Source organism: Eptesicus fuscus, chromosome 10, assembly GCF_027574615.1.
Source record: "Eptesicus fuscus isolate TK198812 chromosome 10, DD_ASM_mEF_20220401, whole genome shotgun sequence".
Taxonomy (NCBI): Eukaryota; Metazoa; Chordata; class Mammalia; order Chiroptera; family Vespertilionidae; genus Eptesicus; species Eptesicus fuscus.
In genome coordinates this window covers 21168745-21193880 of record NC_072482.1, presented here as the reverse complement: position 1 = coordinate 21193880, position 25136 = coordinate 21168745, and the positions used below count along the sequence as shown (strand labels likewise).

At 42.9% G+C, this 25136-nt stretch overlaps 2 protein-coding genes and 1 pseudogene across 2 annotated transcripts in view; 2 read left to right on the top strand and 1 right to left on the bottom strand.

Moving 5' to 3' along the window:
• The first annotated feature begins 359 nt into the window (after positions 1-359).
• Positions 360-17473, top strand: LOC129150565 (uncharacterized). The gene is made up of 2 exons (XM_054722373.1): positions 360-552; positions 17331-17473. Exon 2 carries the CDS (start codon positions 17354-17356, stop codon positions 17471-17473), a length of 120 nt encoding a protein of 39 aa, XP_054578348.1. The 5' UTR covers positions 360-552; positions 17331-17353.
• On the bottom strand, positions 11807-14119 carry LOC129150551 (PCNA-associated factor-like; annotated as a pseudogene).
• Positions 17474-17502: 29 nt separating the features above from the next.
• Positions 17503-25136, top strand: part of CILK1 (ciliogenesis associated kinase 1) — a 37988-nt gene continuing 30354 nt past the window's right edge. Inside the window, exons 1-3 of the mRNA XM_008138331.3 lie at positions 17503-17603; positions 18657-18711; positions 23506-23627. Coding sequence (XP_008136553.1) covers positions 17503-17603; positions 18657-18711; positions 23506-23627 — 278 coding nt within the window. The remainder of the gene's footprint in view (positions 17604-18656; positions 18712-23505; positions 23628-25136) is intronic.

The window sequence follows — 25136 nt, the reverse complement described above, 5'->3', positions numbered from 1 at the left end:
ACCAGGAAAAATGTTTTTGCGATTGCCTGTAAGGAAATGTTCTCGGCATGTGCACCCACGGCCACCATTTCTACATCTCCATGCGTGTGCAGCCGAGCTGCAAGGAGGCGTGCGTGTGGAGCTGAGGTCGCATTCCCGGTCAGCCGGCCGCAGGGAGCCCCGGGCTCTGGCGGGCCCCCAGCGAGACTGGAGCGCGGCGGCGCTGCGCTCCCGGGCGCCCCGCTCGCGGTGCAGGAACGCGCAGGGCCAGCGAGGGGAGCTGCAGGGTAACTTTTCCCGGGGAAAGCGGCCCGTCGTCCTCGCTAGAAGCCTCCCTGCCTTTTGTTTGTTTTCCTGCTGGAGGCTGGAGAGCGGCCGGGTTCCTGCTGCTCTGCCATGCGCCACGCGGCCCGTGCGACTCGCCGGTCCTCCTGGGCGGCCCTGCACGGACGCCTCGGCCTGTCCTAGCAGGGATCGCCCCCCTTCTCAGTTCCCGAGGGGCTGCTGCGCCCCGCTCGCCCGAGGAGCTGTGCTCACCGCAGGGGCGGGCCCCCGCCTGTGTTCGCCGCGCCAGTAAGTGGGGTCAGGGATTGAGGGGCTTCTGCCGGGCGACCTGTCACTCGGGGGGGATGGACTGGAGCTGCGGAAGGACCCCTGTCCCGTGGCCTCTTGAGTGATCGGGGCGGGAGGGAGAGGTTAATGGGCTGTAGTTTCTCTGCGCGGTCGTGTGGGTCTCTCCCTCCCTCTAGGCATGAACACTCCCGTTTCCTCGGAGTCTGGGAGATTTTGATGGGTGTTTACCTTTCAGGGTTTTAAGAGGGGAGAGATCCGTGCCCGATTTGAAGCCCCTTTAAGTCGGAGGTGGAGGACTTGCTCTGGAATTTCCCCGACTAGGCCTTTGGCTGTCCCGCAAGGGGTCTGAGCAAGAATCCTCGCACATTTGTGTGCGACCATTTTTCACGGGGTTTCTTTCTGCTCTGATTCTTTCTTAACCAATGGGAGTACCTGTTATGAGAGGGATGTTGGAAGGATTTTCCAGAACAAGAGTTTCTTTTGTAATGCACCTTCGGAAGTTTGACTTGGACACTAACATTGAGGGCTTTGGCTTTTAAATATAAAAGAAGTTTAATGCATCCTTCTGCAGAAAAGAGTATTCGTTTCCACTTACAACTAAATAAAGATCCGCTTTTGCTAAAGCTTGAGACTGTGCTGAGAGGATACCACCTTGGATTTTGCATGCAGGGCTGGATTTTTCCAAGGTACTGGCAGTTGTGTTTTTTTACTTTGCCCTGGACCACTCTTTATAGCAATAGAAGTTTGATAGCTACAGTTTTCATTTCTCACCTTTTCCAATGAGCGGCCTTCCTGGATGTGCCCCAATAGTGAATTGTACTATTGCTGGATATACAATCGAGATAAGCTTTAAATTTGTGTAGTCAACGTATAAGTAATTAAGAAGAACTTGTGTCTCAACCACATGCTAGCTGTGCTAGGAGTTAATGGATGCGTAAATATGCACATTTGAAATAGTTTCTGAACAAAGCGCTACCATTTGGTACAGGATCTTGAAGGCCTTCCTCTCTATTTGCGGGCCAGTCCTTGTAAAACACTAGGAAGTGGGTGTAGGAATGAGAGCTGTGCTGGGATTCTTGATGTAAAAGGTTATCCTGTACCACTGCCCTCTCCCTAAGGTCCAGCCCTCTACAGTGACCTGCCCGCTTTTTATTTACCCCTTCCACTTGGCTTTGTCCCCATCTCCAAAGTCAAAACTGGTGGTTGGGCCGGAGTGGGCAGTCATGTTTCTAAATGAGACCCATTTAATTTTAGATGATGGAGGGATTTTTTAAAATTTATCTTTATCATTGAAAGTTTTACAGATGTCCTCCCCCCGCCCCCCATTAAACCCCTCCCCACCCACCCCTTTTTTTCTCCAGATCTTCCCGGCACTATTGTCTGTCCATGGGTTATGCATATACATTCATTGGTTAATCTCTTACACCCCTCCCCCCACCTTCCCTCTGAAATATGCCAGTCTGTTGCATGCTTCAGAGTCTCTGAATATTTTTTGTTCATCAGTTTATTTTGTTCATTAGATTCCACATGTGAGTGAGATCATGTGATACTTGTCTTTCTCTGACTGGCTTATTTTGTTTGGAATAATACTCTCCAGGTCCCTCCGTGCTGTCTCAAAGGATAAGAGATCCTTCTTTTTTACTGCTGCATGGTATTCCATGGTGTAAGTACCCATTAGTTGACGAATGGATGGAGAGATGTTTTGGAGGGTTGATGGGGCCTATCTGAGGCCTGTCTTTCTTACCCAGGGAACTCAGCATTTAGTCACAAAGGAATGGTTTTTCTCAGTGAACTTTCCTACTACTGACTATATATGTAAATGAGCTACCAGGATAAAGAAAAGGCTTTTTGGGAGTGGTTATTTGTTGACTGTTCAACATCATTAAAGCTCATTGTTGGTCTTATTCTTATTGCTTTTTGAGGTTCCTAGTAAAGGTGGAACTCATGTTAATATTGAACCTTTGGAGTGATCTTTTTTTTCATTTCCTTCCTCCTTTATATCAATGAGTCATCTCGACCTGTTAAACATAATGTAAATAGATCCCTCCCTCTATATTTTAATCCAGAGCCTCACCTTTCCTCTCCTGCCGACTGGAGCAGTCTCTTAGTTACCCTCCCAAGCCTGGCTCTTAGTAAGTCCTCAGTAAATGTCTGCCGAATGAATGAATGAAGAATGAATGAGATGCTCCCCTTTCTGGAATCTTCAGCATTCCTTGTTTGTCTAAACTCTCTAAACTTTTAAACTATCAATTCCTTATGCTGCTCCTAGCTTTTTCCCACCTGCGGTTCCTCTCCATTCTCTAAAATAATTTGTCTCATTTTTCAAGGCCTTTATCAGGCTTCATCCCTCCCATCTAAATCTTATTTTCAGTTTAGCATACATCTTTGTGCTCTATGGGGTTTGGTCTTCTTGCTCTCCTGCTAAAGGGGCCAGGCTCTCCCTAGAAACTCCCTCCCTTCTCTCCACTCTCCTGTGCAAATCTTAAATCTTACCCATCCTCTATGAGGGAGCCCAAGTCCTACTTTTATCATAATGTCTTCTCTAACTACTCAATTTTCTCCTCTTTCTTTAAAGTCTTAAGATACTTGTGTGTGTGTTGTTGTTGTTGTTTTTTTTTTAGCCCTTCCTTATACTGGCCATATTGACCTCTAATTGGCTTAGGCTATTTTAAGCCTCTTTGGGGCAGGACCCATATTTTATGCATGGTAATGTGGCATCGTGGGCTTTGGAGTCAGGCAGAATTGAGGTCAGGGCCTGACTCCACTTATTACGCATGTGATGTGGCCTTGTGGGATTCACCCAGCATTAGTCCTCTCACATGTAAACTAGGGGAAATGCTTTCCCCGGCTGATTGTGTGGTGATGATGGCCTGGTGCCTAAATAGTGCCTGTCGTATACCTGACAGAAACCTGCTCCTCCCCAGACAGGGACTCACAGAGACCTGAACATGTTACAAATATTTGGTCGATGTTTGTTGATGGACTTGTAATAGACCGCGAGTCCTGGCTCGGCCTGGAAGCCCAGAGCATGGGCAGTCATGCAGTGAAGTTTCGCGAGCGTTTATCCTGCCCGTACTTAAAATGGCTTGAGCTTAGGTTATTCCTGGCTAGAGCTCTGCTGCTGGGATCTGTTGCTGATTTTCCATCTGAACCTTGCCAGACACACTACTGCCTTTAAAAAAATTTTTTTAACTGCTTTTCTTGAGGCAAGCTCCTCCATTTCATTTGGCAGGATCTTGCCAAGTTGGAGTTTGATCTCACACGTCCTTCTACTTTTCTGCTTGTGAGGTATGTATGAGTGTATGTGTTTATGGCAGAACTACTTGCCTAGCACTTTCTTGGCAGATTACAGTGACCTTTGTGTATATGTTGATCTGTCAGCCTGTGAATAGTGTCTCACTTAATTGTAAATTCTCTCATCAGCAGTCTGACAAACCACTCTGCGGCCTTCTGAGAAGGACCTCTGACTAGAGTGTCAGAAAGCTCCTATCTGGGCCTCCGTGTTTGTGGCTGATGTGCAAACAGAGGTGTGTGCAGGACAACTTACACACATATTGTTTGGGGATGATAGTGTAACCTTGGCCTAGGTTGTGGCTGTGCTGACTTTTGAAACACAGTTTTTAAACTTCCTTATAAATACACGTGCTCTACAAAATCACCCGGTGAAAATAATTTAGTGAAGCAAATCATTTTCTGGGGCAAATTACATTAAAATGCTAAGAACGTGTTATGGCAGGAAGGAATCAGATGCCTTTGCTTGCAGCCAAAGAGGAAGTTAAAGAAGCAGCTCAGGTTCCTCCCGAGAAGGTGAGGAAGGTCGGGATGGGCATTTGTACTCAATCTCTGCACCTAGCGAGGTGCTGTCGGATGGTAGGAAAACTGTCACTACTCAACAGATCCTAGAACTACTCAATCCGTTCCTGATTTCCTTCCAAGGAAAGCGAAGCATCCTCGCTCATTGAGTAAATGCGTGTGCTTTGCAAGCCTTCATGGAAAGGGTGTGGTCAGACTTGCTGGTACAGCTGGTGTGCGTTGACTTGTGACATTGTCTCAGAGTTTAAAGAAAGCAGATCTGTGACTCTTTTTAATATGTGGCTCAGAATTTTCAATACATTCATATACTTTTTACAAAAGGGCAAGTGGGGAGCATTTGACACATCTCTGATAGATTATGAAAACATTTCTTGCCATGGTTGGGTGGCTCATCCTGTATACCAAAAGGTTGTGGGTTCGTTTCCTGGTCAGGGCACATACCTAGGTTGTGGGTCCCATCCCCTGTTCAGGGTACAGTTAAGTGCACATACAGGAGGCAACTGATCGATGTTTTTCTCTTACATCGATGTTTCTTTTTCTCTCACCCTTCCTCTCTAAAAATCAATAAAAACATGCTTAGTGAGGATTAAGAAAAAAAATGAACATTTTTTATTCAGACATTAAAAAATATGCTATCTCAAGATAACAAGGAATCCATTCCTATTGGTCGGGTCTCTGGATCTCATCCGTAAAGTGAGGGTGTTGGATGATTATTAAGGTCCCTTACAGGAAAAAAAAAAATCTAATTTTATAGTCTGAAGTTTCCTTGTGCCCATGTTGAACTTAGGTTCTGTGAACTCAGCTTTCAGTCTATACTAATGAACAGTGCTACATATTATTTTACCTTAATGTTCCCTAGATTTTAACTTTGTCATCCTAACTCAGGTGGTTTTTGTTTTTTGTGGTTTTGTGTTTTTTTTTTTAATGGAAGAGCCACAGGTTTTACTTGGTGCCTTTTCCGCCACACGAGGGGCTCTTCGTAGCTACTTGATAAATATATAGTGATGGCCGAGAGCTTGAGAGCCACGTATTTTGGTGGAAAGATCAATGTGTCATTTTTTATCTTTCTGTAGGTGTAGTACAACCTGTGATGAAGTGCTGATAACATGTGATGGCCCTCGTGGTTACTATAAAAGATAATGGCCCAGAAACCAAAAAGATAAAGTATGATGGTGCAATGTGCTCAAGTACATGTTTTTTTTTTTTTTTGCTTCTTATAAATGGAATTTTATTAATTAAGGTATTATACGTGTACATATCTTTCCATTGCCACCCCCCACCCCATCAAGTACATGCTTGACGCTAGCATGAAAGTTACTGTCTGCATGAACTTGTAGTTCTCCAAAGACAATAGTTAATGCTTTTGTGATCTTGGACACTGCCTTTGCTTTGAAAGTGACTTTATTAAAGATTCATTTAACTCAGACAAACCCAAGCGAGAAAAAGTAAGATATACATGCTCACATGTTATCTTAGCTGTTAAAAAGCATGTTTTCCTACTTTAGGGTAAGAGTTTTTAGAAGGATTCATAATTTTTGTATCCTAGTCCTCATATAATTGTCCAGTTTTGCAAAGAAGCATGTGAGGGGGATGGGATGGCAGTGGGAGTGGGGTTGGTGACACAGGAAAATCACCTGCAGGCAAAATGACCATTTATAAACCTGTAAGTTGCTCATTCATTAATGTATTCATTCAACAAATCTTTCTTGTGAGGACTTATTTGTGCCAGCTGTATGCCAGGTACTCATCTAGGTGCTGGGGATACAGTTGTGAATATAAAATTTCTGCCCTCACCTTGCTTATATTCTAGGGATAAACTCAGTTCACACATGTAACACTGTAACCTCGGTTAAATGAGGGTTCTATGGAGACGGCTAAAATTTTTTTTTCTTCAGTAAAATGTTTTTGCTTACTTGCAGGGTTTCCTCTGTTCCAGGGGCCCACATACTGTGCCCTGCAGGCATACCCTGCCTGCTGCCCGTTTTGTAGGTAGCGTTGTCCTGGAATACATATTGTCTCGGACTGCAGAGTGGAGTAGTTGTGACAGACTTAGAGCCCTCAAAGCCTAAAATATTTACTGGCCCTTCCCAGAAAACGTTTGCTAATCCCTGCTCTGTACTGTTTTTTACATGAAGTCTTTGCTTCCTTGACACATTTTATTGATTTGTTTGTTGTTAGACATGATAGTGAATCACCTTACATTAACATGAGACCAGCTCCTGAGTTACAGGTGCTGTAATGTTTGCACAGCGCTTGAATACAGGGTGGGGGGAAGGAGGCTTACAGTTGTGAGTACAGGAAACACAGATTTTTATTATTATTATTGTTTGTTAATTATGGTATTATTTTCTATACAAACAACTGTGAACCTATTTTGCCCCACTCAGTGTGTGTGTGTGTGTGTGTGTATATATACATATACATACATATACATACATACATATATATACATATACATACATATATATACATATATATACATATATACATATATATATATTTATATATATTAGAGGCCTGGTGCATGAATTCGTGCATGGGTGGGGTCCAGCCAGCCTGGCTAGGGGGAGGGGACATGGGCAGTTGGCCGGCCTGCCTGCTGGTCGAACTCCTGGTCGAGGGGACAATTTGCATATTAGCCTTTTATTATATAGGAAGGATATACACTGAGTGGCCAGATTATTATGTGCTCAGAGATCATAATAATCTGGTCACTCAGTGTATGTTCTCATTCACTCCCCCATCTTCACCACAACCTGCCTTGCCCACCCTTACAACATGGGGTGCCAGTCAGGTCAGCAGCTGGGACTAGGACTATTGCCACCCTGGACAGTCTTCATTAAGCTTGAGGACTGTCACCCCAGCTCATCCACAGTTTCATACAAGTCAGGGTAAAGGTATCCTTCTTCCAGCTCGTCAACATTTATCAACATCCTTCTTCTATTCGTCAACATCCCTTTCAGTTCTTTATCGTCCACAAAAGCCACATAGAATTATGGGTTCTAGTTTAGAAATAATCCTCATGTGATTGAAGACTTTTTTTAAGGTTCAGGCACGAGCACCCTTAGGTATTGCAGGGGGAGCGATGGGAAGTTATGGACCCTGCTCAGGGGATTAAGGGCCCTGGGACATGGGGAGTTTTTTTTTCAGAAGCTGGGTTGATGGCGGAGAGAGAGGTAAGACATGGAGCAGTTTCTGGAAACGGAAGAGGCATTCATCCAAGAGGCAAAATACTTAAAGAACATTTCTGCTAAATGTATATAGGCAGAAGTATTGGGCTCCAGAGAGAAAAATATGAGCACGTGTGCTGTTTCTAGTACCTTTTAAAAAGAAATTAACAGTATTAACTTCCTCATGTCAAGTTATGACACATGTAAACCTAGAATCCAAGGTGTAATTAATTACATGCTGGTTATGGTGCCATGAGAAGGGCCACTGAATGACTTTGCACATAATCCAGTTTTCCTATGAGGGCAGATGAAAGCAGTGGAATCTTTTCCGTGTAAAACAATCAAGACCCTCATAGGGTGTGAGCGGGGTCAGTGGGCTGGTAAACCAGAGCTCTCAAGAAGCCCATGTTTGCATGCACTTTTCTGTCTCCGATCTTAAACAAATGAGTAATTGTGGCATTCATTCAGTGACTATCAGGATTCCAAAGTAAAGAATGACTACCGCTTCCCTGTGTCCAGTCTCTGGTGTCCAGGCTGTGAATGAGCAGGGCCCCCATGCGAGCTGCTGGCTATGAGCAGATGTTCTTTGCCTCCACTGAGGATGGCAGCCGAGGGGAGGGAATTGGGGCTGTTCGGTCACAGGAAGGTTTCCCCCGATGTCACCTAGCCAGGAAAACCATCACTGTATTTCAGAGTTTGGCTAGAACTCTTTGAAAGTGAAACCAACTTGTATTTCTCTGCTAGTTGGGTACAGCCTTACCCAAAGGCCAAAGACCTGATCTGACCATGTGGAGGGGGCCTTTCCGTGAGTCTCTGAGACTCGGTGATTCCGGCATGGCGGTGGGAAGGCCCAGACCGCCTGCCTGTCTTCGCTTCTCTGTAGTGTTTACTGTTTTCCCATTTCAGAACTTCTGAACGTTTGTGGTCAGGTCAAACAATTTCACTGTTACTTTGCACATGAAGAAATAGAAGTGCTGCGAGTTTTGAGATACTCATTGAGGGTGGTACAGAAAATGGATAGCAAAGACTAACATCCAGATTTTGACCATTCAGACAATCTTTGAGTAACTGCTGTCTACAAGTGGAGTGTGAGGTGTGAGAATGTGGAGGCCAAGGAAGCGTGGTGAGTGACCTGGCTGATGCAGAGGGCGGGCCTGCATGTCACTGACCACTGGGAAGGTGTGGGGACTTTGAGATGGGACAGGGCCTTGAGAAAGCCATTAGCTATGTCTGTGTAGGTTGGGGCAGGAGGCTTCAAAGAGGTGATTGTTGCAGATTCTGAACTTTGGGGCCCAGCTGAGGCAAGAGGTACGTGTCCCTCTCTGGAAGAGAAATGTCATGTAGCATACAGGGTCCCTCGGGGGCACTCTTTTTGCTAGCTTTTGTGCATGTGATGGGAAAAGTGGAAACTGATTCTTCCCCTCCCCCACCTATTGATTTGAGAGAGAGAGAAACATTGACCTGTTGTTCCACTCATCTATGCATTCATTGGCTGACCCTTTCATGTGCCCTGATTGGGGAGCAAACCTGCAACCTTGGCGTTGCGGGATGACACTCCAACCAACTACCCGGCCAGGGCCAGTGATCCTTTTTTTTTTTTTTCCTTCTTAGAAAAATGCTGGCATGATTGTGATCTAGTCACAGAATCACAGAACATTTGAGCAAGAAACCATTTAGCTGCATCAAGTCCAGTGCCCTAATTTCACAGAAAGTAAACCTGAGGGCCAGGAGACACTCCGAGTCAGAGGAGGTCTGGAAACTCGGTCCAGCCCCTCTTTGTCTGCAATCACTTTGCCTCCGATCCTGCTGCTGCTGCTGCTGCTGGTGCTGCTGCTGGTGGTGAGGTCCCCACTGGGTTCACTGATGTTTGTTAGCAGAATGAGGCCAATGAGCATGGCTACATCACTGGTTTCCATATTTGGATTCTGAGCTGCAAAGTACTTCCTCTAATTCCTCTTATTCTCAGATCATCAAAAGATTTTATGATCTTTGGATCTTTTGCAACCTTTCCCTTGAGTTTGGTGCAGTCAGCCTGGGTTCCTATATCTATCCTACCACTTATTAGTTGTATAACTTTGGACAAGTAATTTGTGTCTCAGCTTCCTTTATCTATAAAATTCGGGGGTGATGGTAATAGTACTAGGGACAAATTGCTTATGCCTCAGTTTCCTTATCTGTAAAATACGGATAATAACAATAATAGTACCTACCTGGTACAGTTGTAAGGATTAAACAGATTAATAAATAGAAGCACTACAATACTACAATACATATAGTAAGTACTAAAATTATTAGTAGTACCTTTTGGGTTTATTTGATACTAGAGGCTCGTGTACGACATTCATGCAGTGGCGGGGGGTTGGGGAGTCCCTCAACCTGGCCTGTGCCCTCTCAAAGTCTGGGACCCCTTGGGGATGTACGTCTGCCGGCTGAGGCCCGCTCCCTGCTCCTGAGTTGAGTGTCTGCCCCCTGGTGGTCAGTGTGCATCATAGCAACTGGTCCTTTCGCCATTTGGTCAATTTGCATATTAGCCTTTTATTATAGAGGATATTAGGAAGGCGAGTGTGGGTTAGTTATAGTGAGGGATTTATCTATGTTATTCTTGGAGTCAGAGAGGTATGTAAAAGGTCTACCCCTTAGCATGTCAGCTAATTCCCAAGTGAATGGATGAGCTGCTACATTCCACTCACTTCTCAGGCAGTGTTGACTGTCTATACCTGGAGCTCTGAATTCCAATGCTGTGGGGGCAGAGGAGGAAATGTAAAAGACTTGAGGAAGCTAGCTATGTGCTTGTTAGACAGTAAGAAAATGCTCTTCTTTTTTAAATAAAGAACAATTTTTCTTCAAACATGAGGTTTTTTTCAGGTTGCCTTTTAGCTTGTCACTTTTAATAGCAGCATAGGAACAGAGAAATGTTTTTCTTTCAATAAAACAGGTGGTTGTGATGGTACAAAAATACATGGTTACAAAAAAAAAATTGAGGAACTGACATAGAAACCATTTTAGGGACAGCAGGAAGGAAGGGGACTATGATGTAGGGACAGCAGGAAGGAAGGGGACTATGATGAGCTGAAGAGTCCATCTCAATCTAAGGAGTTGGTGACTACCCTTTTCTGGCTTTTTGTTACCACACAAGGCTAAGGATCCCATGTTGTCAGCCCTTCGGTTTTTCTAAAGAAGCCCCAAATCTGGATTTTTATATGAAAGATCCTGCTTTCAAATACAGATTCAGAACCTCACTTTGACTCCAGGCCTCAGACGGCCAGTTTGTAAGCTCCCGGTTCACACAGTGTGAATCTCCATATGCCAATGTCGTATTCAGAGATTTCAGCCACAATTGTGAAGTCTTGCTCACTCTACAAAATTGTAGAGAAATAGTCTCTATACTTCAAAAAGGAATTCCGTTGCTTATTGGGGAAGTGTAGACTTCTGATTTCATTCTTTTTTTAAAAAAATTGTTAAAGTAAGTATTCATTTATTAAAAACAAACTTCAGAAAAACATATCTGTTAAAACATGGTTAATTTTGACAACAGCTGTCAGTGAGCAAAAAAAAAAATGTGATGAGGAAGCAAGAATTACTATTACTAAGTAATATTATATCCACCACGTCATTTATATCCCTGTTATCTTGAAAAAATATAAAGGTAGCTCTAAGAACTTTAGACATAGCTCTAGGTTTATGGCATGATCCGCCTTTCATGTTTTATTGATTTCCAGAGGGTACTATTTTATGATACCAAATCAAATGCATAGTCTAAGAAAATTCTTCTCTTTTAATGTAGTCTATGAAATCTTTCGACCTGAAACCCTCAGGATCAAATTACCCTTACATTTTTCTAAGGAGAAGACAGCCATCAAATTTTTTCAACTTTGGCCCCCATTCTTAAAAAAGGATATAGGTATGGTTTAATCAATACTGATTTTTTTTTAATGTGCGGAAATCCAACTCTGCTTTTTAAATCAAAGGAACAAAAATATGGTACCATCCCAAAAAATCTAATGCCAATAAAAATGGCAGTAATACAAAAATCTAAGCATATCTCAAATACAGCAGATTTGTTGTATACAACATGAAAGAACAAGAAGCTTAATAACAGGTAAAAGAAACCAAATACTGCATTATATTGAATACTAAGGTAAGTAACCATAATTATCTCATAAATCTTCCAATATCATAACTAGTTGCTTTTGAATAACTATATGTAACCCTCATTTTTAATTAAGTGCCTATTCAACAAAGGTAACTGGAACAAATACATTTATGCAAATTTACATCCTAAGATACCAGAGTAAACAGGAGACATTAGTCAAGGATGAATAAGAAAGTTCTATTTTTTTTTTTTTATCACCTGTGTCAGCAGGTGGTAAAGGATGTACTTTTCTCTTTCCTTTTCCTAAACCATCACTTCCTGCCTCTTCAGGAATCCGATTCTCTTTTTCAGAATCTTTAGGAGACAGTTTGAAGAATTCTCCAGTTCCTTTTTGCCTTTTGGGAATTGGGCGCACACAAACTGGATTCCCTCTTGCCTACTTATTTTCAGCTTTCCTCGAGGAAGGTGAAGTGAAGTTAGTGGAAGAGGTAGAGGAACCGAGCACCTTCCTGGGGGCTTGAGCAGCCACCACTTTTCTGTAGGTGCCCAGGAGAATGTCTGCTCTAGTCCGCACCTTGTTCAGACACTAGGAGATGAGAGCAACCCACTGACTTTCCCACAGAGGGTGTCTCAGTGGACAAGAACAAGAAAACGAATCTCCCGGGCACAGTTTATATTCCTGATTTCATTCTTAAAACATTCTTTTGAATAAATAAAAACCACTGCTGCCTTAATTCAGATGATTGTATGAAAGTCTTTGGGAGGTTCTCTGATTTCCTTTAACTTAAGCTCTGTTGTCATCTGTGGTAAGTTTCATTATCAATGACATACAGCATGAATCTATGTCATTGATAATAGGAATAGGTTCTTTGGGCGGAAACTTTCAAATCAAGAAAACAAGGAAGAGTGGCATGGATGTCCCAATTTATCACCATCTTTGTGAAGAGCCATGCTGGACTATGGTACTCTGTTGAATAGGCAGTGTTGGCATAATCAGATGATTTTCAGAGTCTGGGATTAGGTGTCAGCTTTAAAGAGTAGTTGTCTGGTAAAGCCATCCACCTAGCATGTAGGGACCTTCAAGACCCAAGAGAAGCTGGGTTTTGATAAACTCTGGATAAAAGAGTCCCCTTCCCAGTTGGCTAGTTGTCCAGGCAACCCTGAGTGGTACCCAGGGCCACTTTTGGACACTCCTTCTTATTGCACCACAATAGATTTGTAGTTGTATGTTCTTCCCAAATAGAAGCAGATAATGGTGGATGGAAAAATTGAACCTTAGGCTAATAGAGAATTACTTCTTCTAATTTGTCTCCAACTATGCTAACCTCTTTCAGTTTTCAAAGCATGCTAACTACAGATGATTGATCTACCTCATCTTAAGTCAGTGTAGCCTTAGTCTGCAGTATCAGGAATGTTTTCAGCTGTACTCAATAGAATATCGAACAGCAGCTTCAGCAACAAAGGCCTTTAATTAGATCATATAACAAGAAATCCAAGACAGACATTTTCAGGGATCATGCAGCAGGCTAGTGATATCATCAACCACTCAGCCTTTCCCCCAACCCCTCTTTCTTTTATTCCATCTTTAGCATAAAAGATTCTCATCTTTAGAGTTCATTTCTTATAGTCACCAGAAGGCTGCCGGAACCCTAAATATCACAGTTTTATACAATCATGTTTAAGGCAGAAACACAGGGCATTATTTTTGTCAACTGTCTCTATCAGGAAGTAGATAGATTCCTTCACAGAGGCTTTTCTCTTCCATCATCATCTCACTTTCCTTTCCATCTCTTAAGTCTGAGCCATAGCCTCACTCCTAGTTGCTTTGCTTGGCTTAGACTGATCAGAATTCAGGAGGCATCAGGACTATGGTAGGTAGCTACCAGCCCTCATTAGATTGAATCCTGAACAATATCAGGGTTCTATAAACTGAGCAAGGAAAGGAGCATTGCTATTGGGTAGGTCAGCAGTGGCCCCACCCCTGTCTCCTTCTTTTTTCCAGTGCATTGTCCATCACTCTTGTTTTCCTGGAGCAGCAGTGAGGTTTGTTCTTCACTTTCAGATCATGACATGAGTCATCACATTCAGGCCACCATAAAAATGATGAATAACTGACCACCACTGATCTCAAATGCATTTAACCACTTACTGCTGGGACATGCTCAGAATTGATTATACTTCTTGTCTAATGCTAATTTGAATAATACCACTTCATTTTTTTTTTTTTTTAGGATAGGAAATAATTCACTGGAGTAGAGAATAGAAAGCTCAGACAGTGGTCATAGTTCTCTTCTTTGGAGCCCTACATCCTTCTCTCTGATACCCCTTTGGACACTTGAAACAATTACCATAGCTCCCCAAGTCTCCTTTACTTTTAATTCCTTTCTTTCCCTTTTGTATATAATGAAACTTGATTATTCTTCAGTACCTCAGCTCTTCCACTTCTCTGAAGGGTTGCCTTCTCCCAAGAGTTGGTGATTCTCTCTATCATGTCCTCATAGCACTCTCTACATTTTTCATGTACGTGTCAATTGTGAGTTATGTAAAGGAAGGGCCCTTATCTTATCCATAATGTGCCCCCAAAGCCTTGCATAACGCTTAGCATCTCAGCCTGGAGAGGCACTAGTCTGATCCATTATAAGGTCATTACTCAAGATGAAAAAGCAACTACCATGCTTTGGTGAGAGTTACATCTTGCCAGAGTAATTGAGTTTTGTTCTATGATCTGAAAAACTGTAACAAGAACGAATTGTTAGGGTGACTGTGTGTTGAATGAATGACCCACTTTATCTCGATTTCAGTAAAGTTCTTAATGCTTTCACAAATAGCTTTCTCAGTGATCATCTAGGGCAGGGGTGGAAAATGTCCAACCCATGGGTCTTATGAGGGCCTTGAAATCATTTGGTCTGGCCCTGCCAAGGCATTAGGGGTGAATTAAGTAAATATTTGACTAAATATAGCAGACTAATTTTTTAAAAAAAATCTCAGTTCTCTCTATATATGATAGAGCCCTAGCTGGTTTGGCTCAGTGGAGAGAGCATCGGCCTGCGGACTGAAGGGTCCCAGGTTCAATTTCTATCAGGGTACATGCCTGGGTTGCAGGTTCGATCCCCAGTAGGGGGCATGCAGGAGGCAACCGATCAATGATTCTCTCTCATCATTGATGTTTCTATCTCTCCCTCTCTTCCTCTCTCTGAAATCAATAAAAATATATATATTTTAAAATATGATAGAGAGGAAGGGAGAGGGATAGAGAGATAGAAACACCGATGAGAGAGAAACATCAATCAGCTGCCTCCTGCACACTCCCTACTGGGGATGTGCCCGCAACCAAGGTACATGCCCTTGATCTGAATCGAACCTGGAACCCTTCAGTTTGCAGGCCGACGCTCTATCCACTGAGCCAAACTGGTTCGGGCAAACCTGTGACCGCTTGGTCAACCGCTGAGCCACACCAGCCAGGCTAGCAGGCTAATTTTTAAGTTGATAATTTGTATGGCCCACGAATGATGTTATAAATATCCAAATGGCCTTTGGCAGAAAAAAGGTTCACTACCCCTGATCTAGGTAAAGCATTGTCCCAATTATACAGTTTAAATGAATGAGGAAGTAGTAGCTCATTAATTATCAAAGAAAGGCATCTATGACTAATAGTTAATAGATGTGATTCATTAGTAATGCCATTGGGGGAAAAAAATGGGGAGGAGCCCACATGCTTCTGGAAGGTAGATAGTCATTAAGTTTTGGTCACCACAGTTCATCAAGGACATGGAGAAGTGTGTGAGGATTCAGAGATGAAAGCCAAAGGTAATTAAAGTAGTGGAAACAGGTCCTGTGAGGAAAGGTTGTGTAATTAAAGCAAGAAAAGGCCAAAGGACTCACATTTGATTACTAATTTCATGTATATACATATTTTTTGTGAGATATATTCTTTATATCCACAAAAAATAAGCATGAAGAAATTAGCTTAAAGTACAATAGGCAAGTTTTGGTTGGCTATGAAGAAAAATAGTCTAGCTAATTGGATTAAAAAATGCAATTCTGACCATGTTATTCTCTAGTTAAAAAACAAACAAACCCTTAATTGACTTCCCATTGTTTCTAGGCCAGCATCTACTTTTTTTTTTAATGAAGCATATAATTTATTTATTTATTTTTAAATATATTTTTATTGATTTCAAAGAGGAAGGGAGAGGGAGAGGGAGAGAGAGAAACATCAATATTTTCTGCTCTGGTGATTCTTCAGATAATTAATAGCTGTATTTTTAAAATGTTTTTAATGTTCTATTCATGTATTTACATTTTATTAATGTTTATGTAAAGTCATTATAATCACATACGTTATTACTGTGTTTTCTTTATTATAAGCAAACTGAATGACTCAATTTTATAAGTGAAAAAAAATCAATGACATTAGAAAAACAGAACTAAAAAAATACTTTTAATTAAAAAAAAAAACCCACCTGCCCAGGACTGCCCAGCCAGCTCAGTGGTTGAGCATCGACCTATGAACTAGGAGGTCACGGTTTGATTCCCAGTCAGGGCACATGCCCCGGTTGCAGGTTACTGGGGTGTGCAGGAGGCAGCCTATCAGTGATTCTCTGTCATCATGGATGTTTCTATCCTCTCTCCCTCCCCTTTCCTCTCTGAAATTAATAAAAAAAATTTTTTTAAAGAAAAGCCCTTAAAATAAATACATACATAAATAAATACACAAATAAATAAATTTCTTTTTTTTAAAGGGTATACAGAATTCAAATGGCAGCAAAAATAATCTAGGTGAAATACTAGGAAAAGCTTCTTAATATTAAGCACTGTGACAAATATTTTACATCTTCCATGCTATCTCCCTCTCCCTTCCTCTCTGAAATCAATAAAAAAATATTTTTAAAGATAAATAAATAAATGAATGAATAAAAATCTGAATGATGTTAAAAGGGGCACAGCCTCCATAAAAAAATCACTAGCTCTTTGTTTAGCTTCTGAATGTCTAGTAGTAAAAATCATACTGTTTTGCCTAGCCACAAATACATCATGGAGCACAAGTCCGCTCTCTATCAGGAGAACTTGGATTTGAGCATTTCTTGATTTTGTATGTTTGCATTGTTAACTGTAGCAGAATTACAGAACACGGTATATTTAGCATGAGCTCGGCAGTTTTCAGGGACCATAGCTATCGTGCAGGGTTTGCCCACAGTGGTTAGTCAACAAAAAAGCTTTGAATTGCAGATTCATTTTTGAGTCAGTGACAAATTCACTTTCCAAAAATGCTATCTTTAGTTTTACAAAGACTTGTAAAAGACCATTATTTAGATCACAGATGGCAAACTTTTTTTGTAAAGGGTCAGAAAATAAATACTTTTGGCTAAGTAGGCCAGTCAGTCTTTGTCACAGCTATTTAACTCTGCTGTTGTAGTGTGAAAGCAGCCATAGACTATGCCAGTGAGTGGGCAGGACTGTGTTTCAGTAAAACTTTATTTATAAGAACAGGTGGCGGGTGCAGGTGGTGGGGATCAATGGGGAAAAAAAGGGGGGACATCTATAATACTTTCAACAATAAAGATAAATTTAAAAAAAAAAGAACAGGTGGCGGGGCTGGCGGGGGAGGATTATAGTCTGCTGATTCCCGATTTAGGCTATAAAAATACACAAACTCAAAATATACAATAGCATTTATGCTTGTCCCTGATTTTTCTCTACAGGCAGAAGACTGATCTTTGAAAATATGTATTTGGGAGATAGTCACGTTCTGTTGAATACCTTGTGCGGGTGCTGCCACAGAAAAATCTGGTTACACTCCGGGAAGGCCTGCTGCCGCCGCAGGACCGAACCACCTCGGCTCTGAGATGAGCGTCCGGCCTGCGCGGGCACACCATGAATAGGTACACAACGATCAAGCAGCTCGGGGATGGAACCTACGGTTCCGTCCTGCTGGGAAGAAGCATTGAGTCTGGGGAACTGATTGCTATTAAAAAGTAAGTTTGACCCTTCGCTCTCATGAGTGCGTCCTCCACTACGCATTGTCCAAAGGGGGGTGTGTGGGAAGCATGGAGAAGGATCCTACACATTGATTTCTGTGGGTGAGATGATTGTCGACTCTGGAATGCTCATGTCTGAGGTGTTAAACACGTTCCCTCGCATCCTGGGTTTCCGGTTAGCTAATGGGCCTCTCTTCCTCACCTCGGGCTCCATACCAGGGATTGGCAAACTTTGTTCAGTAACGAGCCAGACCGTAAATATTTTAGGCTTTGCAGGCCATGTGGCCCCCGTCCCAACTCAGCTCTGCTGTTGTAGTGTGAACGCAGTCATAGACCATATATATGAGTGAGTGTGGTTGTATTCCAATAAAACTTCATTTATGGAAACTGACATTTGAATTTCAGATAATTTTCACGTGTCAAAAATATTCTTCTTCTTTTGATTGTTTTTATTCCAACTATTAAAAAATATAAACGCCGTCTTAACTCATGGGCTTTACAAAAACACGTGGTGGGGTGGAGTTGGGGTGAGACATACCTTGCCAACCCTTTTACTGGCGTGTGTAGAACTGTGTTGTCTAATAGGGTAGCAAGTAATCATATGTGACATTGAAATGTAAATTTAATTAAGAATTCAGTTCCTGTGTTGCACTAGCCACATTCCGAGTGCTCGCTAGCCACATGTGTCTGTCTAGTGGTGACCATCCTGGACAAACAGAACATTTCCAGGGAAACAAAGTTCTATTGGACAACTCTGGTCTAGATAAAATAAGAATGAGGGATCCCCCCACGGCCAGGTTAACTAATTAGTGACAAAGCAAGACGCAGGCCAGGCCTCCTTGTGCTACGCTGCACCACCTCTGCTGGGAAAATTGGTGATGTAGGATTGATTGCCAGATTTTAAAATAAATGCTGTTTTGGATAGTATAATATTTGATAGGAATCAAAGCCAATTTTAAGCACTATTCATTTGTTTCAGAATGAAAACATTAAGAAGAAAGTTTAGCCTGTGACTAGGAGTAAGCATACTATTTGTTTCTTCTCTTTTAGAATGAAAAGGAAGTTTTATTCCTGGGAGGAATGCATGAACCTTCGTGAGGTTAAGGTATGTATTAATACCATAGGGAATAATTTATGTATAGTTGATTAAAATAATGTTATATATGCTTACATTTTTGTGTGTGGATATATTCATTCTCTTTGAATTGTTTCTTTTTTTTTTGTCTTTTTTTTTATTTTATTTTATTTTTTTAATATTTTTTTATTGAGGTATTATATGTGTACATATCTTACCATTACCCCCCCCACCCCACACCCACACATGCCCTCCCCCCCCCCCAGAGTTTTGCGTCCATTATTTATGCTTATATGCATGCATACAACTCTTTGAATTGTTTCACTGATGCCCCCAAAAAGGGGGGAGGGATGCTAACATTATTCAGTTAATAGCTCAAGATAGAAGATTGCTCTGCTATTAATGAGTGTATATATTGGTGTATTACTCTTAAGTTAATCACAGCTTTATTCCGATTTCAATAGTTTCCCACTAATGTTCTTTATCTCAAATTGTGATGAAAACCAAATAACATAAAATTTACTATCTTACCAATTTGTAAGTGTATACAGTATGAAGTACATTCATATTGTTTACAACTATCATCACCATCTATCTCTAGAACTCATTTCATCTTGCACAACTGAAACTTTGTACCCATAAACAGCAAGTAACTCCCCATGACCTCTGCCTTCTGTCTCTGTGAATTTGACTGCCCTTAGTACCTCAGGTGAGTGAAGTCATACAGTACAGGCAGGCCTCGTCTTGTTGTGCTTCACTGATTGTGCTTCACACGTGTTGCCTTTTGTACAAATTGAAGGCAAGACCCTGTAACTCACTTCATGGCAGTACTCGCTCCTTGAGGTGGTTTAAACTTTAGACCCAATCCCTCAGTTATCTCCGAGGTGTGCCTGTATTTATCTTTTTGTGACTGGCTTATTTCGTTTAGCATAAATGTCTTCAAGGCTCATCCTTCTTTTTAAAGGCTGAATTATATTTCATGGTATGGATATACCACATTTTGCTTGTCCATTCGTCCATTGATGGACACTTGGGCTGCGCTCACTTTTTGGCGATGGTGAACCTTCCCGTTTCTTTAAACTCTTCCTTTCCTCTGGCTCCTTCTCTCCCATCTCTAAATGTGCCTGCCATTCTCTCTAATCAGCCTCAGCCCTCTCTTCCCTTGAGCTCCCTCCCCTTTCCTTCCAAACAACACCTTATACCATCATTTGTCACCTACCATTGACTTTCCACTGAATTGAGTCTGGCATTTCCCTCTCTGTTATGGAAGCTGCTTATTGCCAAGTCCAGGATCATTTTCTCCGGCACTTTCGTGCCTGCAGCATTGGGTGTTGTGGACCACTTCCTCTCCTCTCCCAGGGCGTGGGACTCTGCTTTTGCTTAGCTGTCCTACCTCTTTCTTGCCTTTCACCAATTCTTCTGTGGGTCCACCCCTTAAATATTGGTGATTTCTCACATTCTGTTCTTAGCAATTTTTTCTTTGCTCTGACACGCCTCCTGAGTAATGTCATTCAACCCCCTTGCTTCGGCAGTCTCATCAGATCTTCTACCTTTCTTATGCATTAGACCAGGGATTGACACATGGCCCACGTTCTGATTTTGTAAGTAACATTTTGTTGGAGCACAGCCATGCCCGTGTGTTTGCATATTGTTTATGGCTGACTTCATGCTACAATGGCAACGTGGGGTAGTTGCAGCAGAGACCTCTCACCTACAGAGCCTAAAATAACTTACTCTCTGTCCCTTTGGAGGCGAGTTGCTCATCCCTGCTGCAGACCCCTATATCCAAATGCTCAGTGGATATCAGTGCCTGAATTTTCTAGAATGTCTGCAACCCCCAGTGCTCATATTTTCTCTCCCTTCTGTTCATTAACATTCAGCCAGAAACCACAGCTCCTTGTAGGTGGCCTGTGTGATCCTACTCTCCTCGTGTCTCATCCATCCTGTGTGCTGCTGCCTGAATGATCTCCGTGACATTCAGCTGCTCATGCACTATCTACCGTTTATTGAGAGGCTGTGATGGGCCAGGAAGCCCCTTCGGTGTCTTACCTCATCCCACAACTACCTGATGTGAAAAGTGTTAGGTTCTTGAGTTTGCTCAAGAGAACAGCTGAGACCCAGTCTCAGTAACTGGCTTGAGGTAAACACACCTGTAAGCCCCAAAGCTTTGTTTCAAACCCAGGTGTGTGTGAAGGTTTCGGTGGGTATCCACCTGGCATCCAAGCAGTGTCTTCCCTGCCCACTTTTCCAGGTAAAGTCTTCCGGATGCACTTCCTTTAGAACCTAACTGGGGCCATTCCTATTCCTCAGACACAGAGAATGCCACTCCATGCTCACACACCCTTACCTGTGAGGGCTCCCTCCCGACACACCCTTTCCCTCCCACTGAGTTGTCTAGGTGTTACTGTTCCTTCAAGTCACATTCCAATGATACTCACTGACTACTCGGGGTTTAATAAGTACTCCTTCTTAAAACACCTCTGATGTTCCTTGTCTCTGTCATTAATACAATCTTCTTAATTTTGTTACATGTATTTTGTCCTCTCTTCTGAATTAGATTGTTTGCCTCTGAAGGACAGGCACCCCAAGATACCCTTGGGGCCCAGGGTATTGTACAGCAGGTCCTCCAGTAATGCCCTTTCCTGCAAGGTCTTTTTAGAACGCTGATATCAATTGGCCTAGGACACAGTTGGTTTTGTTATACATTGTCATACACTGCTATACATTGCAGTTCCAAGAACCTATTGATGACGTTAAGTGAGTACTTACTGTAGTTCTGTTACTAGTTGGGAACCTTCATGCTCGGGGACAAACGGTCCCTATTCGGGCTGCTGGCCCAGGTTCAGTCTGCCTCTCTGCGTTGATACAGCTGTCTTGCCTCTTCCTCTCCTTTGTAGACCTCTCCTGAGCCACAGTAAGACGCCTTCTTCCCGGAAATATTTCTCTGTAAAATGAGTCACATGAAGTCCTCCACACAAAGTTAATTCTTTTTATGTTAAACTAATACATGCTTTATCTTGCTCCTGAGCCTCGCTTAGAAACAAGAGCTGTGAGCCACTCAGGCTTGGTCCAGTCATTCATGCTCAAAACACACTTCAGGCTAGCAACAGAAGGTACCCTATTCCTTGCCTAGAATTCTTTTCTTGAAAATTTTTAAAACTTACTCCATTTTCCTCTGAACATATTTGCTGCTCGTCCCCTGGACATCTCAGCCATGGTGTGGGAGGCACTGGAAGCAGGCAGGCAGAAGAGATGGCTGCAGTCTGCAAGAGCCCAGTGAACGCTGTTTACAAGTTAAGCAATGTTTGTTTTTGTTACTCATGGAGAATCAGGAATCCAACCCAACTGAAAGAAGTCATCCGCCCGGTGGGGCCATTCTCGAAGGATCTGTCCATTTGGCCCGAACAGCTGAGTATTTCCTGCCAGAGAGGCATGTTGGCGGCAGCTCGGCCGGCCGGGAAGAGGCACCAGAGAGTCTTCCTTTGCTCTCCTTCACTGGCCAGAGCCCCCTCTCTTCCCAGCTGCTTGAAATAACTTGATCTTATTGCACATTCCCAAGCTCTGGTCCCTGGGGTACCTTATCACCGAGTGTCCTTCCAGCTTTGAATATTCATGCTAGCATTTCATCTTCAGGCATGGTGTTTGTTTTATAAGAGGGATGTCCTTTTAAGGAAATGCAAAGATAAAGAGGGCTTTGCAATGTGTTATTATTGGGCTCCCTTCTCTGTGAGGAAGTGGCTTTTTGAATGACAGGGCTCATCCCACTGGCCAGGGTGACCCCTCGAGGCTTCCTGGAAGGAGCCTGTCTATCAAATTCTAATCGTCTAGTGAGCACACCAGCAGCTGGGTATCTCTGGCTGTCACACATGAATGGGATTGCTGCTCACCATTGACAGAACGAATGAGGCAAGCAAAAAATGGTTTACACGTGGCCGTACTCACGAGTGCGTTCCCAGAAGAGGAAACCTGCATGCACGCAAGGCTGAATAATGAGGTCAGGCAGCATTTTCCAAGTCACCCTCTTGTCCTTGTGGCTCACTTGTATTGCCTTTGCTGTTCTTGGAAGCAGAGATATTCCTCCCATATCACTTCAGAGTCTTTCCAAAGAGATTTCTCTTCCTTCTCCCTCTCCTTCAGGACTCACAGTGTAAAGAGCACGCTGTGTCCTCTGGACACGGATGAACCAGATGGGAGTTGACAGAATCAGGCTACCGGCCCCTGTTTGAACAATTTCTTGTTCATGATGTCTGCAGACTGTCAACTGGTGATCTTGCCGCAAGGCGGCTGCCTTCTCCAATACAGGCACACCCCAGACATATTGAGGGCTCAGTTCCAGACCACCGCAATAAAGCAAGCTGTAATCTTGTTTGCTGGTGGAGGGTCTTGCCATCAATTTGTAAAAAACAAAACACAACACAACATCTGTGAAGCACAATATAGTGAAGTGCAATACGAGGCTTGCCTGTGCCAGAACAGTCAAAGCCTCATCTTCCAATAGATTCCTCTCTCCACCTCCCAGGAATGAGTTCTGTTATCTGGAGGGAACACACCTCAGGTAGCCCTGGCCCACTGCCTGGTACTGGCGGCACCAGAAATACCAGTTAAGGTCATGCATTTACCGTTCGGTCAGTTAATCAAGATAGTTTTTCCATGTAAAGTTGCTATGGATTTCATTGACATGTCATTTATGAAATTGTTGTTAAAATATGAATTGTGGTCTTTCTGTGGTTGTAGAACTGGGTGTTTCTTCCTAAGTCTACATGGGGTTACTTTTCTTTTTCAACAATAGAACCTCTCTTTTTGTTTTTCTTCCTCGCCTTTCAGTCTTTAAAGAAGCTCAACCATGCCAATATAGTAAAATTAAAAGAAGTTATCAGGGAGAACGATCATCTTTATTTCATCTTTGAGTACATGCAGGAAAATCTCTACCAGCTCATTAAAGAAAGGTACGATTTGGTTTTCATGATCTTAGAAATAACAATTGCAAAGTGGACGTGTTTTCTTTCTGCTTTTTTTTTTTTTTTAATCAGTCATGTTCCTTAGGCTGTGCTGCTTAAAGCTGCCTGTTAGAGACCAGACTTCCATTCCTACTTTGGAGGCCTTGCACTGGCATCATAGAAGCTAGTTTCAATGAAGCTGTTGTCATGTTTTAATGGCTTATTCATCCAAAGAAGCTCAGACATGTAACAGACATTCTGCAGTTCTCCATTCCCACAAGGACATGTGGGCAGAGCAACTGCAAGTCAAGGTGTAAAAGCTTCATTCACTTTGAGACCTCCCTCGAAAACTTCTGGGTTCATTTCCATTCCTTCCTCGCCACAGTGCTCAGGGGCTTGTGCACAGGGCAGAGGAAACTAATAAAAAATTTACCTGCTATGGTAATTAGGAACTTTAAAAGTGAGCCATGTAGAACCTCTTGGGCACATTTTCTTGGTGGCAGATGAAAGCCATTCACAGAATCCCTCTGAGTGATTACAGTGGACAAGGATTGTCTTTATTGAAAATCATAGCAAAGAAGATGCGTAATTTGCCCAACCAGGAAAAAAATGTTACTCTCTACATGTCATAAAGCCTCAAATTTTCCCCATTAAAATTTTTTAAAGTTTTAGTTTATATTAAGGAGAGAGGAGATTTTTATATGTTACACTAGAGGCCCGGTGCACGAAATTCGTGTACGGGGGAGGGGTGGTGTCCCTCAGCCCAGCTTGCACCCTCTCCAACCTGGGACCACTTGAGGGATGTCTGACTGCCCGTTTAGGCCCGATCCCAGTGGGCCTAAACGGGCAGTCGGACATCCCTCTCACAATCCAGGACTGCTGGCTCCCAACTGCTCACCTGCCTGATTGCCCCTAACCACTTCTGCCTGCCAGCTTGATCACCCCCTAACCACTCCCCTGCCAGCCTGATTGACGCCTAACTGCTCCCCTGCCGGCCTGATTGCCTCTAACTGCCTTCCCTTGCCAGCCTGGTCGCCCCCAACTGCCCACCCCTGCTGGCCTGGTCGCCCCCAACTGCCCTCCCCTGCCGACCTGGTCGCCCCCAACTGCCTCCCCTGCAGGCCTGATTGCCCCCAACTGCCCTCCCTTGCTGGCCTGGTCACCCCTAACTTCCCTCCCTTGCCAGCCTGGTCGCTCCTAACTGCCCTCCCCTGCCAACCCGGTCACCCCTAACTGCCCTCCCCTGCTGGCCATCTTGTGTCCACATGGGGGGCGGCCATCTTGTGTGTTGGAGTGATGGTCAATTTGCATATTACCTCTTTATTATATAGGATTAGCAGGAATTTTGTTGGGGGGTTTACTATAAAATATTTCATCATTGCTTCTTTGTAACATAATTAAATATATTTGGTGTGTTTGGGCAAATGGTTGTTTTTCTTTGCTCTGTATTATCAAAGGATCTGGTCAAATTAGCACATGAGCAAATGTTTTCACAAGTTCTTACTATATAACCAAGAT